The 19,256-nt window shown below is 39.8% G+C and overlaps 3 protein-coding genes across 4 annotated transcripts; 2 read left to right on the top strand and 1 right to left on the bottom strand.

The window, feature by feature from the left end:
- The first annotated feature begins 31 nt into the window (after nt 1–31).
- gja9a (gap junction protein alpha 9a) lies at nt 32–2,194 on the top strand. The gene is made up of 2 exons (XM_063879500.1): nt 32–207; nt 716–2,194. The coding sequence occupies exons 1-2, from the start codon at nt 155–157 to the stop codon at nt 2,175–2,177; spliced, it is 1,515 nt and encodes a 504-aa protein (XP_063735570.1). The 5' UTR covers nt 32–154; the 3' UTR covers nt 2,178–2,194.
- Nucleotides 2,195–3,095: 901 nt separating this feature from the next.
- LOC134861589 (c-Myc-binding protein-like) lies at nt 3,096–5,074 on the bottom strand. 2 transcript variants are annotated; one of them, XM_063878898.1, is made up of 5 exons: nt 4,885–5,074; nt 4,371–4,443; nt 3,978–4,026; nt 3,663–3,792; nt 3,096–3,571 (listed from the first exon to the last, which is right to left on the bottom strand). In XM_063878898.1, the coding sequence occupies exons 1-5, from the start codon at nt 4,897–4,899 to the stop codon at nt 3,527–3,529; spliced, it is 312 nt and encodes a 103-aa protein (XP_063734968.1). In that variant the 5' UTR covers nt 4,900–5,074; the 3' UTR covers nt 3,096–3,526. The 2 variants fall into 2 exon arrangements, with proteins under 2 accessions (XP_063734968.1, XP_063734969.1); XM_063878899.1 differs by lacking the exon at nt 4,885–5,074 and adding an exon at nt 4,620–4,653.
- Nucleotides 5,075–5,748: 674 nt separating this feature from the next.
- On the top strand, nt 5,749–18,281 carry rragca (Ras-related GTP binding Ca). Its single transcript, XM_063878894.1, has 7 exons — nt 5,749–6,275; nt 8,730–8,933; nt 9,950–10,149; nt 13,337–13,451; nt 14,438–14,580; nt 15,065–15,213; nt 16,353–18,281. Exons 1-7 carry the CDS (start codon nt 6,093–6,095, stop codon nt 16,505–16,507), a joined length of 1,149 nt encoding a protein of 382 aa, XP_063734964.1. The 5' UTR covers nt 5,749–6,092; the 3' UTR covers nt 16,508–18,281.
- The last annotated feature ends 975 nt before the right edge of the window (nt 18,282–19,256 follow it).

The raw sequence follows: 19,256 nt of genomic DNA, 5'->3' as shown, positions 1-19,256 counted from the left end.
TGGCAGCCTTCCCTCAACAACTCAGTTGCTCCCACTTTGTGTCTGGCAACACAGAGGCAGAAGCGGGTCACCGAGGTTTAGGCGATGCACAGGGACTCATGTGGAGGGTGCTAACGATTTTTAAAAACTTTTTTGGTGACCGTGTTAGGGCTGCATGACCCGAGGAGATTTAAGTCACCACCGGCAGTCTGTCCACGCCGCTGCAAGGTAAATGGGGACGCCAAGTGATCGGATCTGTGTGGTCGGGTTATATAACGGAACAGCTGAGGGGAATAGTTTTATTATGACAAAACTGGAAAGCTGACCAGCCGAGGGGACATATCAGTGGATGTACAAGCGTTCCTCTTTCTGCTACTTTACCTTTTTTTTGCAAATATGTAACATTAATGCTTTTTCACTTTTAAGCTTTTTTTTTTTTTTACAAGTTAAGGTTTCATTTTTCAAATTGAGAGGTATTGTACTTTATTGATAATTCCATTGTTACTGCAAAATCTAAACAATTAATTAAAATTGTTCAATTTTCTGATGACATTTCTAATCTGAAAAGGCAGCTTGGATTGTCAATATGCCTTTTTTCGTTTGTACTAAAATCCAATTTATTTGCTCAAAGATGTACTCTTATGTTGTTAGTGTATGTTCATTGTACTCTATTCACATTTTAAATAGTTTCAGCAGCTTTTGTAATTGTTTCATCCCCCTGTGTCGTTTTCTAAAGTCATAATGGCAGAGTGAAGATGGGGGACTGGAACTTCCTCGGGGGGATTTTGGAGGAGGTGCATATCCATTCCACTATGGTGGGCAAGATCTGGCTCACCATCCTGTTCATCTTCCGCATGCTGGTCCTCGGCGTGGCAGCTGAAGATGTGTGGAACGACGAGCAGGCGGACTTCATATGCAACACTGAGCAGCCGGGGTGCAGAAATGTGTGCTACGACCACGCTTTCCCAATCTCCCTCATCCGCTACTGGGTGCTGCAGGTCATTTTTGTGTCTTCTCCCTCGTTGGTTTACATGGGCCATGCTCTCTACAGGCTGCGGGCACTGGAGAAGACACGGCAGAAGAAGAAGGCTCTGCTGCGGAGGGAGCTGGAGTGGGTGGATGTGGAGTTGGCAGAAGCCAGGAAGAGGATTGAGCGGGAAATGAAGCAGCTTGATCAGGGGAAGCTGAACAAAGCTCCCCTGAGGGGCTCTCTGCTGCGCACCTATGTGGCCCACGTTGTCACCCGCTCTGTGGTTGAGGTGGCCTTCATGACGGGACAGTATGTCCTTTATGGCTTTCACCTCTACCCACTCTTCAAGTGTGAACGGGATCCGTGTCCCAACGCTGTGGACTGCTATGTTTCCAGACCCACAGAGAAGAGTGTCTTCATGGTGTTCATGCAGTGCATTGCTGCGATCTCCCTCTTCCTTAACATCCTGGAGATCACGCATCTGGGTTACAAGAAGTTAAAAAAGGGCATTTTGGACTTCTACCCTCACTTGAGAGACGAGAATGATGAACTTGATGACTTCTACGCCAACAGGTGTAAAAAAGAATCTGTGGTGCAGATGTGCAGCAGCGCTCCCCGGAAAGCAACCATTGCCTCTGCACCCAGTGACTACAACCTCATGCTGGAGAGGATGCAGGGCACCATTATGTACCCAAACCTTATCAAACCTTCGTCTTTTCTATGTCCTCAGGGTGAGAAGAATGATTTGGATGAGTCCAGATGTTTAGCTCGTAGCCCCCCACAGAGTAATGGCACCAACGAGCCCTGCTGCAACTCCCTCATGAATCCAAAGCAGGAGGCTGAGGACTTATTGCATCTTCAGAGTAAAGAGGACGGTGGCAGTGGAAGAACGAGCCCGGACTCTCCAAAAAGCCCACAGAAGGCAGCTGACGCTTCCTCCTTCCCCACGCTGCCAGTGAGTGCATCGAGGAGGCCGTGGAGGGGTCAATGCTCCACAGTGATGGAGGGTAAAAGCTCTGACTCTGATTCACATGGGGGGGAAAGAGCCAGCAAAGGACCTCCCTCCACTCAGAAATCAGACGGCAAACCTCAAAGCCGGCCCTCCAGCCCGGAGTCTCTGTATGACTCCAGCTCAGGATCCAGGCACAACCCCAGACCCCCTTCCTCCAACTGCAAAACATCCATGGCAAGCAATGCAAGCAGCAGGCGAGCAGATCTGCAAATCTAAACTTCAAATGTTGTGTTGATGCGACCGTCATATCTACACTAACAGCACTCTAAGCTGCATCATAATTGGTGAGAGCTGGCTCATACTTTGTTTTTGTTCTTAACATTTAGTATAACATTGTGGCATGCTTTAAACCCCAGTGATTTAGCTAATGGAAATGACATGTATACTGTTTTTTGTTGACATATTACAATAGAGGACTTCTATAGTATGTTTTATGTACTTTTTCAACTGTTTTGGAATAAACTATTTTCTAATGTGACAAACTGCTTGAGTTGCTACCTAATTAACATAAAACATTTGAAACATCTCACTGGTTTAACACAAGATTAGATAGGCCTGCGACTGGCCCAGTCTCAAGTTGTGTTTTCAGGCTGGAGAAATGCCAGTATATTTGGCAACTGAACTTCTTTAGGCTACCAGCTATTGTGTCATTTTTATTTCTGAAAATAGTTGCACTTTGACATGTTACTTTTTAAAATGTACAGTAGCATGGTATGGTAGGCAAATGCTGTCCTAAAGCAATGTGTACATTTGTAAAGACTTAATTTCCAGGAAATTTTGTGTAAGGTTGATGAAGTTTCATTTGATTTCTGTATTTTTTAGGGCATGGGAGATTTGTTACACATCTATCAGTTTGCTGAGCAAATCAACACTGTTGGATTATTCTCTGGCTTGATCATTTTGACTCCACATGTATTCAGATTAAACCTGGTCAAAATAACATGACATTTTCTTGTCCGTCTTCCTGTTATTATTAAAATATATATGTTTGTTCATGAGAAGATTTTCTTCATTTTGCATTTGTATAAAATGTAAAGGAACAATATTGACATACAGCTGTATCTGACCACAGAATCATCCTGTTTCTCCTGGTACAGCTCTTTGGAATGGAGTTCAATCAGCGTTACAACAATGGTTAGAAGACTGCTTTATTTAACAATTGTTCCGTTACATCAGATCGTTGGAAATAAAGTACAAGTGTCTTTGTCACACTTTGCCATGACACAGTGCATGTGTGTTTATTACTATGACAGAAAATAAAATGAACACTTCTGTTATTTTACGTTACAGACACCAAAATAACTTCAAGTCCCATGTCTTAAGAACTGACTTATCCAGTCGTATAGAAGTGAGTTTTCTTAGTTAAACTAAGATAAAGACGTAACAAACAAGTAACAAACTTATATACATACATGTACAGAATAAGTTAAATTCTAAGAAACATATTAGAAAATAAGATTTACAGAACCAGTTACCTAAAAAAATTCTTGACCTTTAAGTTTAGGTGAACAAAATAAACATATACCGCACGTTATTCAGCCCAAAACGCTGCTGTAACCTCGGCGTCACTTGTCATTTGAGGATTTATCTTCAGGTTCATTAGGCTGCAGCTGGAGAGAAGGAGGAGAAAGAGCATCTTTGTTACACTACGTTATGTTAACACGCACACAACTTATACCATAGCCACCAGCAGAAGCTTACCCTTGATTTAAGCTCTTTGTTTTCCTCTACCAGACGAGCACACCTCTGCCTTAACTCAATCACTTCCTGCTGCAGAGCCTCAGACTCCGCTAACGTCTGACCCACAGAATTGAGATGCTCCTTCACAAATCTGAGGAGGAGTTGGTTAAGGGTTCTAAAGCAAGCAGTGGCCTCGATTAATAACATATGTACATTTCTCTTTCCTGTCAGTTTTGATGGAGTGTTGTTGGTGGACTTGAACTTCAGTCAGGTCTGAATTTAAAATAAAAATACAATTTCTGCAAATCACAGAACAATCAATGTATAGAAGGATACTCCAGGGAATTGCTGGGCTTTTCAGGAAGTTCATACAAAGCCACCAAAACTGAAAAAAAAGAAAAAAGAGATGAATAAAATTATACAGGAATTGTGGACAATGCTGATATGGGCTTACAATATTTGTGTATTGACCAAATCTAATACAGAAACAGAAGAATAGTTGAACACCTGGTCTTGCTTACTAGGGTTCTTTGCTTAGATAATTCCAAAATGAATCATTATTTAGACTTTTTGCTTGGTAAGTAACATTGGCAATCAACCTGACTATAAAAACTTAAACGTCTGCCATTAGATGATGAAATGTTTGTATTGTGCAAAGGATCTGTGTTGAAAATTGCAAGTGAAGTTTGTAAATATTGGCCATTGGAGGTAAAAAATGAGATGGCATACCACTGGTAAGACTGTCGACAACACCAGTTTTCTCTAGGTATCTCCGGAACTGTTCCCTTTTGGAGTCAGGAGCCTGTAGGAAAAAAATCATGACATTTTATCACTAACATAACAGTGAGATGAAGTTAACTAAAATCCCCATAGAAATAAAGATGCCAAAAAGCATTGATATTTTTTTTTATAGTTTTCATTTAATTTGTATGTAGCTATCTATTTATATGAATTAACACTACACAGTGGTTCATTTACTTGCATGTCCTGCTTAATAGTTATTTAGACTCCACGAACAAGACATATAAAGCAGCAGTAGTTGGCAAATTGACATTACTTTTCATGTATTTATCCACAAGCATTTACAAACCACATAATGAGCTGTCCCAGGTGGTCAGGCTACTCACTGATTGACACCATGTAACTTCCCAGGTGGCTACGGTTAGCTTGGATAGCTTGCATCATACTAAAGTGGATAACCGTTTCTGCAAAGAATTAAGAAAGCGACAGAAGACACACTTACTCTATGATGTGCCATGGTGTTGAAGGCTGTAATGTTGATTCTCTTCTTATAAATGTTCTGGGTTTTTTTTTAATAACGTTTGATAGCACGAAACGTTGAGACCCCACGACAAGCTTATGAAAAGTTCAGTTTCGTTTACCACCTTTCAAGCAGCAACCGGTCTTGTGGGCAGGGTGATGCCTTCGGGTGCCTCGGAAAAATAAAGCAGACGTGGCAAGTACTGTACTTAAGAACAATTTTGAGGTACTTGTGCCTTACTTCAGTATGTCCATGTTATGCTACTTTATACTTCCACTCCAATACATTTAAAAGTGAAATAATGTCATTTTAATCTTAATCTTTGTTTGTCTAGATGAGTAAAAGGCTACTTGATTCAACAATAGTATCTAGAAATGTCATATATAAATATAATTATACACACAGAGGATTTATTTCTGCACAATGATTACTTTTATATACACATTATATATACATTTTGCTGATACTACCCTGTACTTAAGTAATAATTTGAATGCAGGACTTTTACTTGTAATTAAGTATTTTGACAATAATGTATTTGTATTTTTACTCAAGTAAAGCATCTGAATACTTCTTCCATCACTGCAAATCTACCTAATTTGAACGCACACCCGATGGAGAAACTTCATTCCGACATTTTACACAGACCTTGAAAGTTGCTACTTCACTGAAGTGGTTACTGCCGCCATCTGCTGGTGATATTGCAGAACACAAGCACAACCCAATTTCTATATAGAGCGTTTTTAACTACCTTAACCAAATGGTCCCTTATTTTACAGCAAATATGATGTACACATTATGAGTTTTTGCTAAAAACTCAAAGGATTCAAACGATTGTGTCAAGATTGTGTATCTGCTTCTTATTCGGGTGATAGGTCACGAAACAGGTCTGAGTACTAGTCAGGTGACAGCGACAAACCTCAATAGAGTGACAGGACGGTTCGACCAATCACATATTGTCTTGTAATTCAGGCAGCCAATCAAAATCAAGGGGTGGGAACAAAGGGCGAGAGGAAATCCTAAGGAAATGTGTGGGATCACGCTCGGTGTGTCCAAGTAGCCTGAGCATTATTGACAAATTGTTTTCATTGTGTAACGGTAGCTTGTGGTGCGTACCGTTTGTCCGACACGATCAAGGGTGTAGTGACCAACAAGTAAGAGGGGGGGAAGAGGGGAAGCGATAGGTCAAAATGTCGATTCAGTACGAGGTGGAACAGCTGGCTGACAGCTACGGGGTTGCGGACTCGTTCCCCAAAGATTTCGGTTATGGTGAAGAGGAGGCCGACATCGAGGACAGCCCGGCGCCGTCCGACAGCAAACCGAGGATCCTGCTCATGGGTCTGAGAAGAAGTGGCAAATCATCCATACAGAAGGTAAACAGAGATGTTGAACTAGTAGCTTGTTGAGGCGAGCTTCCCTTCTGCCTTAAACAAGTCAATGGGACGTTAGCCAGGATAGCTAGTTTAGCATGTCGTAGGTGATGATAGCTATGAACCAGCAGATAGCTAGCCACATGAGTGGAATAACTGATATTAAATCCCCCCCCTGCAGCTAATGACTAGCTAGGCTTCAGTGTTAGCTAACATTTGTGCAGCTGTAGTAGTGAATTATTAACCAGGTGGACAGTAGCTCGCTGGGTGCATCCTTACTGATACATGATAATAAAAGCATGTGACTGTTTGGTTAACAACTTGTCCAACATGCTAAATGTATCTTAGTCCCACCCAGCTAGGTCTGATGCTCTCACATGACCGGACCACACCTTCCTTTCTGCAAGTCATAACACTTTGTTTTAAATCAGTGCACCTGCAGTGTTGCCGACATGCTCTCTAAAACATGGCTGGATAAAGGAGTTAGGGGTCCTCTACTGGCCCCCCTCTTACCATCTCATGTGTAGCATGATCCCATTCAAGTCCAGAGCACCAACTCTCACAGGCTTTCCCCTAGAAAATGTTATAGATGTGCTACAACAGCAGATCCTGACGCAGTTTGTCTTGTGATCAATTTACTTAACAGACGAAGGCTTAAACAGTAGTCACACTTAATACATATATAGCTGTTGTGGGGAATATAACCTCTATTTTGTCCCCTACTGCATCATGTATTGGATGTTTCTTAAAGGTTTAATAATGCGTTTGAAGGTTGTGTTCAAACAAGGTGAGATGGTCCACGTATGATATAAAAGAAATGCAGGAAATACAGCTGTAGTAGAATAATGATTAATGTGTACTCGTGTGCGAAACTTCAGTACTACCTCATTTTAAATTTAAACCATGTGAGCACAATATGAAGTAAAATATTAAAGCTTTTAAAATAAGATCTTTAAACAGGTTTGTCAACATCGTACATTAGTGATATCAATTCAGACTTATTTGGGCTTAATTAAACCAATAGACATGCAGTGTACCTGGGACTTTTGGAGCCACTTGGCGTTGTTGCCTACCTTCCTTGTTGGCCCTTTTCTTTTTCGTGATCCATCTAACTTCTGACTGCAAGTTTAGCTGTTTCACTTAAATTCATCAAAGTCAACCTCTTTCCGACGGACCCTGAGGGTGAATAATAGATGAGCAGCAGTGGTGCTGTCATTGATATTTTATTATTTATGTTCAAAATCAAAAGGGAAGTAGAATCAGACTGCCTAGAGCGTGACTCGCCAGGAGCCAATCCTCCAACAAGAGCAGAGAAGTTTTCTGTACTTACGTGCACACTTGTACTGTTTTTGCTATAATCCAAACACCGCCAGGTCTCGGATTAATGTCCCCTGTAAGCCCCGGTACTGGCTGAAAAACATGTGATTTGGCTTTTTGCTGGTTCATTGGCCTGTGACCTCAGTGGCCCGCACACTGATTCCAAATTGAAGTAGAAAAGAAACACTCCAATGTCTTTCACCCTCAGCCTCTGCAGGTTGTTTCCCCCCTGTTACTGTATTCAGTGTACCAAAGCCCAATATACCTTTAACCACACTTCACTTTTTAAAGCTACTGTCTGCTGTTTGAGCATTCAGCTGAAAAATGCTGTAAATGTAGAGATATTTTTGGCATTAAAATGAGCTTGCAATATTTATTTGTCAGTGCGTGACTCCTAATGATGAGCTTGAGTCAGAGAATAAACAATAATTCATTGGAATAACCGTGAGAACATTATTGAGATACAGGCAATTTTGCAACATACCACATGGTCACATAAACACACTGAAAGATAACATTTATATATAATAACAGTCATACATCATACCTGCGTGACAGTGATGATATACATTGTTTGCCCACCATGCATCATCATTTTATAGTCAAATGAGATTGAAGAATGTGTAACAAATGAGTACTATATCCTAATAAACAATTAAACTAAGCAAAAGACAAATGCTGACATGAGGCAGTACACTCAAGGTGCTGCACAATATGTCTGACCCAAAATATTTGATTATATTTGTAAGAAAAAGAAAAGTAGTAAGGAGGATTTCTAGTCTTTTCAGAAATCTCGACTGTGATTAATCGACACCAGAGACGGTTTTTTTTGGCCGTAGTATTATGTAAAATACAGTTATCGTTGTCATATTGTTGAGCTTTACCAGGGCAGAGAACGGTGACATTCGTATGAGATTCCTCTGTCTCAAGCTGTATAAGGGAACTGTATATCTTGGTCTGAAAAGTAGCACCGCTGTTTTCTTATAACCTGCTCGTCCACCTTTGGCATGTCAGCTTGGCAAAAGCTCTGTCTGGGACTTATATGAAACTGGGACCTGTGAAACTGTGTGTGATTATAATATTAGTTTTGAGAATTTCTTTCGTACTTTTGTGCATCAAAGCATTTATTTTACTTTTTAGGTGGTGTTCCACAAAATGTCTCCCAACGAGACCTTGTTCCTGGAGAGCACCAACAAGATCTACAAGGACGACATCTCCAGCAGCTCCTTCGTCAACTTCCAGATTTGGGACTTCCCGGGTCAGGTGGACTTCCTGGACCCCACCTTCGACTACGAGATGATCTTCAGAGGAACGGGGGCTTTGATATTTGTCATCGATGCTCAGGTGAAAAACACAAACGAAACATTAATGGTCACATGGAAAGGAAATGTGGTTTCACAGCAACACTTTTGGTGGGGTTATACCTGCTTTAGACATGCAAATATGTTTGTGTCATGTTTTAAATACACTTATTCAAGACTTTGACTTGCTGGATACCATATTTCCATTTCGTCAAGGTGAAAGTGCACGCATAAAGAGAACACACTTTTATTTTTAGTTCACACTGTTCATGTAAGGCCCTTAAAAAGCCCGGGAGAGTAACTGATGGACAGCCAGAGTAGCCATGATTAAAAACAATGACATGCCCTGGCTTTTACGTCGAAGTGCTTTCATGAAGTAATCTCAGCGAGGACATTAGAAACAGCAGATGTGATTGCAGGGTTTAGTTGTGCACAACAAGGTGCATCAGATTTGATTAGTTGCAGCGCTCTGTCACACACTGATATCTGAGGAGACGTGTGTTTGTGTGGCTGTTTCGCTAGACAATGTAGCGTTACATTTCCTCATTCCTGGTTTAAAGAACATGGCGTCTGTCTGTCCTGGAGCAACAGATGATTTTCGTCTCAGCTTATAAAAGCATGTGTCACTGTATCATTTTCCAAAATGATGGGTGTGTTGATTTTTTACCGCCAGGAATCGCTGTGTGACCCTATACTGTCTACGGCTGTGACATGGTTGGAATCCCAATTTACCTCTAAATGATAATCTTGGTAAAATAAAATATTCAAAAGGTCTGTGTCGAAGGTTAATCAAAGCAGAAGATAGATTAGAAGAGGGAGACTTGCCTCCAAATGTATTAAAAAACACGTAATTATTAGTTTAACTGCTGACGGTGTAGAAATGAAGGTTATATGAAGATTGATTCAATTTAAGAAGACGATAATTGTGATATCAAATGTATTGTAAGGTACATGAAGACTTGTTTTTTTGTAATGCATTTTCGGCCATTTTCCGATTCACTTCCTGAAAGTATGAGCCTATCGCATCGGTGTATTAAGATATGACTTTCCTCCTCTTAGGATGACTATGTGGAGGCCCTGAGCAGACTTCACCTCACAGTGTCGCGGGCTTACAGAGTCAATCCAGAGATCAACTTCGAGGTTTTCATCCATAAAGTGGACGGCCTCTCAGACGACCACAAGATCGAGACGCAGAGAGACATCCATCAGAGAGCCAACGACGATCTGGCGGACGCTAGCTTAGAAAAGCTGCATCTCAGGTAACCTTCATTCAACATATTTTTTAATTTAGGAAGAAATATTATACCCTGGCTCCCCACACAGTCACATATTGGTATAGAAAGTATGTTTAATTGAAAGTTTCACACACTATTATACAGATAGACCTGTTATCTGCACATATTGCATCATAGTTTCACTATCACTCCCTAATCCTGCATCACTGTAGGGGCATGCAAATAGCCTGTTCTGTTTTGCCTACTAACTCAAGAGTCCATCAATATAAAAGCTAAAAATGTGAGCTAGAACACCTATAATTAATGGAGGCTTATTCCCATATGAAATTACAACGTAGCATATTGGCGTTGTTTTTACAGGGTGTGCTGCTTTCATGTTTATACTCATTTTAAAATAGTGTGGATCTTTTAAAGACACTGGGTCAAAGTTAAAGGGTTACTCTACAGTATAATTATTTCATGAGCTGTTTTCAGCTTTTGTTACAGTATATACTTCCGGTTAATTGAGTGTAGTTTTAAGAAATAGACATCTTTTTCAATTTCTAAAATGACTTTAATCCTTAAATTAATCTGAAACATGAAAAAATGAGTGGTTAGTTTGGGCAGGAACGACTAAAAACGATTTAAATCAACGGTCAAACTCATGCTGACCTCACACTTCAGCAAGTATTTTTTAACCACAGCACACCAGATGCTAACAATAAGGGTCAGCATGTGATAAAAAACATTGTAGTAGCATAGAGAATGAACAGTTTGGTTTTACAGGAGCTAATCTGAGAACTATCCCCCTAAAGAAACACATGTACTGTACATAACTTCACAGTGCTGCTGGCCAAATGTGTTCACTCTTACAGACTGATTTGTGAAGACGGTGCAACATGTTTGTGTGTGCTTTCTTATCTACATGTTAAACTGTTAATTCTAATCTTGTTTCTTGCAATTCTCCTAATAAAAGACAAGGTAATCCTGTTATGTAGCCACTCTGTTTATGTCTTGTGATGTTTGGTTATTTGTCAGTGTAGTTGCTAAGCTTAAAATATGCATTCGGTATTTCTCTAAGCAATTCTGTGTTAAAACGAACTTGCTAACAAACACATGTAGGCACTAATATTCAGCCATCATTACCACACCAGTTATAAGCCTTAATTTAGTTTAGTCTTAGAGATGGTTCCATGTATAACCCAGTAGTTCAGCGCAGGAAATGATTGTTTGGTTGGCTCTGTGATCTCAGCCGTGTTGGTGTCCTGCATACTCTGTCCTCCTGTGAGATTCCTCTTTGTCCTCCTAATGAAGAAACATCGACCCGTGCTTCAGATACCAGAGAGGTTATTATTCAACCATGGTCTGACATATTTAAGAAAGAAGGCCAAAGTTCACACGTAGCATTCGGTCCATATTTTGAAATTGAATTGTTATCCCAGATAAATATTTCTGAACCTGAGGAAACGATTCCTTTTGTAGAGCTGAAATTATAGATGTCTCGCTCAATAGACATACATGTAATTCACGAAGGTATTGTTAATTGATGCACATTGTTAAAGTCATCTTTTAGACCAAACAATGTAGTATTTATCTTCCTGCTTTGCTTCATTTTGGTCTGTAAATTAAATACCTCTGACCTGTTTTTTGGAATACTGTTCAGTCCAAATTAGACTCCCGAGGGTCGTTGTTATGCACGACTTATCATGTCATCAATACATTATTCTATAATACAGCTATAAGGGAGAATAAGCGATGGGTTGATGGAAAGAAAATGTGTCGGTAATTTCAATAATTGATGCAATCAATGGAAAAGAATCCACTCTGGTTCCAGCCTGTCAAATATGGATTACTTAATTTTCTGTTGTTATTGTAAATATATTACACTGCCTGGCCCAAAAAAAATACACTCTAATATTCGTTGGACCGCCTTTAGCTTTGATTACGGCACGCATTCGCTGTGGCATCGTTTCCACAATTTATCTCTGTCCAGAGTTGCATTAGAGATCTTGTATTGATGACGGGAGATTCGGACCACTGCGCAAAGTCTTCTCCAGCACAACCCAAAGATTCTCAATCGGGTTCAGGTCTGGACTCTGTGGGGGTCAATCCATGTGTGAAAATGATGTCTCGTGCTCCCTGAACCACTCTTTCACAATTTGAGCCCGATGGATCCTGGCACTGTCATCTTGGAACATGCCCGTACCTTCATGGAAGAAAATATCCATCGATGGAATAACCTGGTCCTTCAGTATATTCAGGGAGTCAGCTGACCTCATTCTTTGGGCACATAACGTTGCTGAACCTTGACCAGGCCAACTGCAGCAACCCCAGATCATAGCACTGCCCCCCACAGGCTTGTGACCTTTATTTTGGCCAGGCAGTGTATTTTGGGCTTTTGAAAATTACAGAGACAAAATCAATGGCTTCACAATACTTGTCAAAGATGAGAAGTCATTCAGACAAGCTGGAACCAGAGTGGGTTTCTGTCATATAAGAGAATTACTTCATTGTCTGTCCTTATGGTTAGTTGAATATTTTGGGCTTTTGAATAGTTACAGCGACAAGACTTCAAGGGGAGGTCATTCTGTGCTTTGGATAATAATTGTTTTGAGGATATTTTATAAAAGAAGGTATCAACTGTGTACTTTGTAACCCAAAACATAGTTTGTTGGAGCCTTAATTAAAAATAAAACCGATCAATAATTGCAGCCTTTGCCCTGACACACTGCGTAGAGGCTTGTTGTGTAGGACAGTAAACAGGCTGTCCTGCAGCAGCTTCACTGTGGATGTTTGTTGGCGCAAGCTGCTCTGTATTTTATGTTGGGTGAGATTGTTGTTTATTCCGGTTTGACAGCCGGAGCACTCCCAGATATAATGCAGAGCTTTTTCTGCCGTGTGGTTGTCCTTCACTGTAATGCATCGAAAGATTGAGCTACCGCTGAAAATTGGCTTCCTCTTTCCTCATCTTTTTTATTTGCATGTGTCAGCAATAAAGTCTTTATCATGTGTGTCCAATTTCATCATATGACGTTTTCTGCCAACATTTTATTTGTATTCCTGTGAATCAGTCCTAAACACTGCGGTTAACAGCCCTTTTCTTCCAGGTCATGTGGCCTCGTGACTGTGTATTTTGACTCGCTTTCATGTGAGTTTTGAGGAAGTAAGAAGTGTTTGCTGCTAGTATCTGCTAATCCACTTCCTTTTTTCTGTTTTTTTCCCCCTCATTCAGCTTTTACTTGACGAGTATTTACGACCACTCCATCTTTGAGGCCTTCAGCAAGGTGGTGCAGAAGCTCATCCCTCAGCTTCCCACTCTGGAGAACCTGCTAAACATCTTCATTTCTGTAAGTAGAGAACAGCCAACTCTTTGTGAAGATCAAACGGTATTCAAACAGTTTATATTGTTTAAGAAAAGCACATAATGTCAGGCTAATGTTTACTTTCACAAGGTTGAGAGTCTAAAGCTCCCATCTTTTTTTTTAGATCTTTCATTTCATGATTAAGCACTGAAAATACTTCAAAGAGCATTTCATTAAACACAGTGCCTCTGCTTTCTAAAATGACTTGCAAGATTTCCTCTGTTGTCTCATTTCCTTAACTGGATGATTAAAGAGGCGTTTAAATATTAAGTGAACCCTTTAATTTGAACCACACCAAAGTGAAGCCGAGCGTACCTCTACTTATCTTAAAGCAGTGGGGAATAAAGATAGAATACTCTGTCCTATATTTCCATTTCAATATTTGTATTTATAGCTTTTTGGGGAAATCATTCGAGACATTTTGTTAGTGGATAAAATATTCAGACAGGTCTGTTTTTATCTTATCAAATGAAAAACTAATTCGATACAAATCTCAACCGTATTTAAGTACACCCATCAATATTACAGAAGTGATTAGCTCATTATAGCAGCATAACGACAAATATTAGGCGTTTTATCAGATAAAATGTTAATGGTTTAATTTTTAAAATGATAATATTTTCTAGTAACTGAAAATGAACCACATAAAATTTGGAAAAATAAAATATTTGCTGTTTAATTATACATTTATCTTTCAGAGGCAGTTTTATTATGTCAATATTCGCCTCAGAATAAGAATAGATTTGACCATAGTCCCTTCATTGATGGAATGATTATTGAAGGACAAACCTTAGTTATTTCCCTCGTAATACCTCTGTTGCTACATTGGTCCAAAAGCATTTGCCTTCACATCGTCTTAACATTAAATGCCCGGTGTCTTCCCCATATAAAACTCTTCTAACATTTGTTTCTTTCCTTCATCTCCTCCTCTTCCCTTCCTCTCTGTCCTCCTCGTGTTTCGTCCCTGACAGAATTCAGGGATCGAGAAGGCCTTCCTGTTCGATGTGGTCAGTAAGATCTACATCGCCACAGACAGCTCTCCTGTGGACATGCAGTCCTACGAACTGTGCTGCGACATGATCGACGTGGTCATCGACGTGTCCTGCATCTACGGGTGAGTGCGTGTTCGGTTTGTGTCATCATTAGTAATGGAGGTCAGTGTTGTTTACAGCTCTTCCTGTCATTCAGATACAATTGGCTTTTTTACAGGCTAAATTATATAATAAAGAGGATCATGGATAAGGATCATGAGGGGGGTTGAAATTGTTTTTATTTATTTTTGTTTGGTTTTGTTTGTGGTTTGGGAGGCACTTTTGTGTGTGCAAAGTGCTAAATAAATAACATTTGATAGGTTGAAATCATCAAAGACCTAGGGAAGAGTTTCTTTGGAGTAGATATACATTAAATACACTATAAAACATTTTTTGTAATGATGTTAAAGTGATCAAATACGCCCCTGTGTTGTCTTAAGATGCTTTTATCGAAGCAAAAACGCAATCCATGCTTCTATTAGCTTCATTAGTCCACGTTCACAAGCTGTAATTAAATTCTCACTTCCCCCTGAACATTGTGGTGTTATTGTGCTTTTTCCCCGACAGCCTGAGGGAGGACGGCAGCGGCAGTGCCTACGACAAGGAGTCCATGGCCATCATCAAGCTGAACAACACCACCGTGCTCTACCTGAAGGAGGTCACCAAGTTCCTGGCCCTTGTCTGCATCCTGCGGGAGGAGAGCTTCGAGCGCAAAGGTAACCTGTCAGAGGAACCCGTGATCCCCGAGCACGCTGACTTCATTAGGCTAATTGTGATATGGCTCTGAGTCGAGTGTTTTTCTACTTCTGCATTATCCTAGAGTGTTTATCTTCATTTAGTGTATGAAGTCAAAGGAAAGATGTACAAAATGTGTTGTAATTAAGCATATTAAAGGGGAAATGTAGCAATTTAGTATTGCACTTATGAGTATACGGACTTACAAGACACTTTTTTGAATAATTATAATATTAATAATGAATATAAATATATAAATACATATGATGCAAGACTAATATAAGCATGATTCAATTAATTGTATTATTGTCAGTAGTATACCTGGTGATGACTTTGAGAGCCTCTTTAATTATTCTTTGTCTGAATCGTTTGTTAGTTTGTTGGGTTCATTTTTAAATGACATTATAACACATTTGACATAAATTCATCTTTAATGTTTTTTTGTTATTGATGGAACATAGCACCTTATTTATGGTGGATACAAATTAATATGGGGATGTTGGAAGATAGATAGATGCTTCATTTATCCAACATTTGGGAAATTGTTTAGTTCCAGCAGCAGTGCATCACACGAGTTAAAAATGTTTGAAATATAATTAAAGTTAAAATAAGCATCAAGTATATTTAGTAAGAATATGAATGTAAATAGAACATTTCAATTAACATGAGCAGCAAATGTATACAGATTCATAATAGAAAAGGCATATGAAATGATGTTTGGAAATCATAAGAAGTGAATAGATCTTGAGATTCTACTACTGTACTACCTTTCCTCACTTTCCTTGATATTGCAAAGCATCTCAACTGACATATAGGAGGAGCCTAGCATGACTAAGCATATTGACACTATGAACACATCAAATATATTTAGTGAGCGCTCTTTGTTTTTATCGCTTTCTTTGATCATCGGGATAATGATCCTGTAATTCAGTCGCATAAAAGAATGCAACAAATAAATACAATTCTTGAGGAACTACATGGAAACAGATCACCTTGGTGGTCATGTCAGCCCCATATTTTTGCAACACAAGAACATTTAGACCTTCTTTGTGTAGATAAAGATAGACAAATTTGCCCAAATCTCATTTGATCATTTCATATTTTCTTCTTGCCCCCTTAGGATTAATAGACTACAACTTCCACTGTTTCCGGAAGGCCATCCATGAAGTGTTCGAGGTGGGGGTAACCATACAACGTCCGACGGGCTCCCAGGCGGTGGGCTCGCCCTGCACCAAGGCCGTCGCACTGAACGGCACGCCGCGCAACACTGTGTAGACACTGATCTAAAATAAAAAACAAAAAGAGGCAAAAAGACAGGACAGGATAGGATACATGCAAAAGGGCCAGAGAGCCTGTAGAGCAGAGACTCTAACACTGGGGCTCACCGGCGCGCCACCCACAATCCCATGCTCCTCCCAGCACCCAACGTACTGTGAGACAGCTCCAGCCAAGAGCGTGTGAGACAGCACGGGAGCCCAGCTCAAGCTCAGATGGAAGGGTAATACAAGCATTCGTTTCTGGGGAATGTGAGGCTGTGTCGACTGTGAGGAAGTCAAAGAGAGAAAAACTGAACCTGGATGGGAAAAAAAAGTCCAGGATCTTTCTTTTGGATTTCACGGTCAAAGGCTGTGATAATTAGCTGCTGGTCCCTCTCCACGAACAATGTGATGAGGGAAAAACAAACCCTTGTTGTGACCTCTTGCTTATGGACAAACTTTGATGTCAGTTTACAGGAATCTGTCTGGAGATGAACCCAACCCCCGGCACACTTCTCTGCTGATAGAAAAAAGATGGTGGATGTGATCTGCTGGTCCTAACACACATACATGTTCAGAGATGGCCTTATGTAGATAAAGCTTGTCTGCAGTGCAAGCTTTCTCTCACCACCACTCAACTCACCCTACCTGAATGCTGCCCAAAACTCGCTTTTTGGTTTCACTCGTGATGGGAAAACAAGGATTTGTGTGCAGACTGAAAAGGGATTGTGTGTGTGTGTGTGTGTGTGTGTGTGTGTGTGTGTGTGTGTGTGTGTGTGTGTGTGTGTGTGTGTGTGTGTGTGTGTGTGTGTGTGTGTGTGTGGTGTGTGTGTGTGTGTGTGTGTGTGTGTGTGTGTGTGTGTGTGTGTGTGTGTGTGTGTGTGTGTGTGTGTGTGTGTGTGTGTGTGTGTGTGTGTGTGTGTGTGTGTGTGTGTGAGAGAGAAAGGTTTGGATTGGATCCCAGGCTGGGACCTTTTTACAGAAAGAGTTTATGTCCTTCTTCTCATAACAGCTGCTTAGCATAATTAAACTCTTCATCAGTGAAAGTAACTTTTCTGTGTGCGCTCCTCTGAAAATCTATCTTTCGATTGACTTTATGATAGATTGTAGAACATATCTTGGTTGGAAATTTGAAAATATTCAGAAAAAGCACTGCCAAAATAATGAAATGACTCGGAAACGTGAAAATATGCCACGATTATAACCATGTTTTTTGCCATCGATTTTAAATAAAAGTATTCCTTATGAATACGATAAGACATTTTCAGAGAATGGTTGAAACTTGCATGTTTTCCACCTACAGTTTCAGTCCTGCCCAAAATTATTGATCATGTTTTGTATTTAGTTTGGCTTTGTTCAGCAGGATTCACAAAAACAAAATGTACCCATTCCAAGCATGCATACATCGGTTTCAACTTGTCTTGGTTAGTTGCTCACATGGTGACGGTTGAGAACAATACGAGTAAACAGATAAACAAGACCAAATTCCATTTCTATTGCCACATGTACATGCCTGTTTGTCTATATCAGGACTGATATGAGGGAACCCTGTCATGTTATCTCGATCTGTTTGCCGAGTTAAACGCGTTCGAAATATTCATGTTCCAGATTTTACAAGTTATTTTGGTAACTTTATGAAGTTCCTTCTTGAAACAGACCCTGAGATCCTCTTAACCTAGTCATTATTAATCACCTAAAATAAACACTTGCACATCAGAACTGTGATGGATGATTGATTTCATGTATTGTGATGACGCTATACTATGTGAAATAAATGAACATTTTAATTTTAAGCTTTTTCTGTGTTCTAATTCCCACGGTAACACAAATCACATTAGAACAATCTGAAAATAGTTTTTTGTATTAGTAGAAGGAGCTAAATAAGTGATTTCATGCACCGGTCAATGAGTTTGTGGGCTATTATGCTTCCTCAACATGCAAAAAACAAACCTCTAAAATTACTACTCTTTAAATGTCGCATAAATTCTCTGAGTTGGCCTCAGTTGCAAAGTTCAACACTGTGAAAAAACTTGTAATTCATACAAAATATGTGTCTTCATGTAAATAAACAACTGAGGAAGGTGTATTGTTAAATCTGTAGGTCAAAATGTTTTACCCTGTTCACCTGGATTGTCCCCCATAACATTTAATCTACGAGCAAACACAAGATGGCGCTGTAGGACTATTCCAGAGTTCCCCCTCGGTGAATCATTATTCATCTTTCCCTCTTGTCAAAGTCCAATAACTGTTTTCATACTTACATTTACACTAAGCAGTTTTTAAACCTGTATTCTGAATTATACAGCCTGTAAAAGTGCGCCTATAAATGTCAGCAGCTTCTATAACCACAGTGAGCAGTAGAGAAAACCCATTTCATTTATTGGCCCTAGAGTAGGACCATAACAATAAAGCAAATTGGATTATTCTGTATTGATGTAACATAGGCTTTGGCTGGCATAGGATTTGTAAAGAAGTTAGTTTTATATTTCCTGGATATTATCATTATGGTAACAGTCAAAATAAGCCTTTTAAACCTTTGCCAAAATGCTCAAACACTATGTTTCAGTGCTTCTTTTATGTGAAGTGCATTGTTTATTATGAGTTTTGTTGTGTTTGCTGTTGTTCTATTGAGTTAGAATAGGGAGTGAAAAAAAAAAATCCGCTCCCTGGTTTATAAAAACAACTCTGAATAGCTTCGCCATGCAAGTTATTCACCAGTTAAGTTAAATAAGCCTCAAAGCTACTGTCACGACCCATTATGTGGGGAG

Source organism: Eleginops maclovinus, chromosome 3 (assembly GCF_036324505.1).
Source record: "Eleginops maclovinus isolate JMC-PN-2008 ecotype Puerto Natales chromosome 3, JC_Emac_rtc_rv5, whole genome shotgun sequence".
In the NCBI taxonomy this organism is placed as follows: domain Eukaryota; kingdom Metazoa; phylum Chordata; class Actinopteri; order Perciformes; family Eleginopidae; genus Eleginops; species Eleginops maclovinus.
Note: the sequence above shows the minus strand (reverse complement) of the source record. Positions and strands in the feature narration are given on the sequence as shown.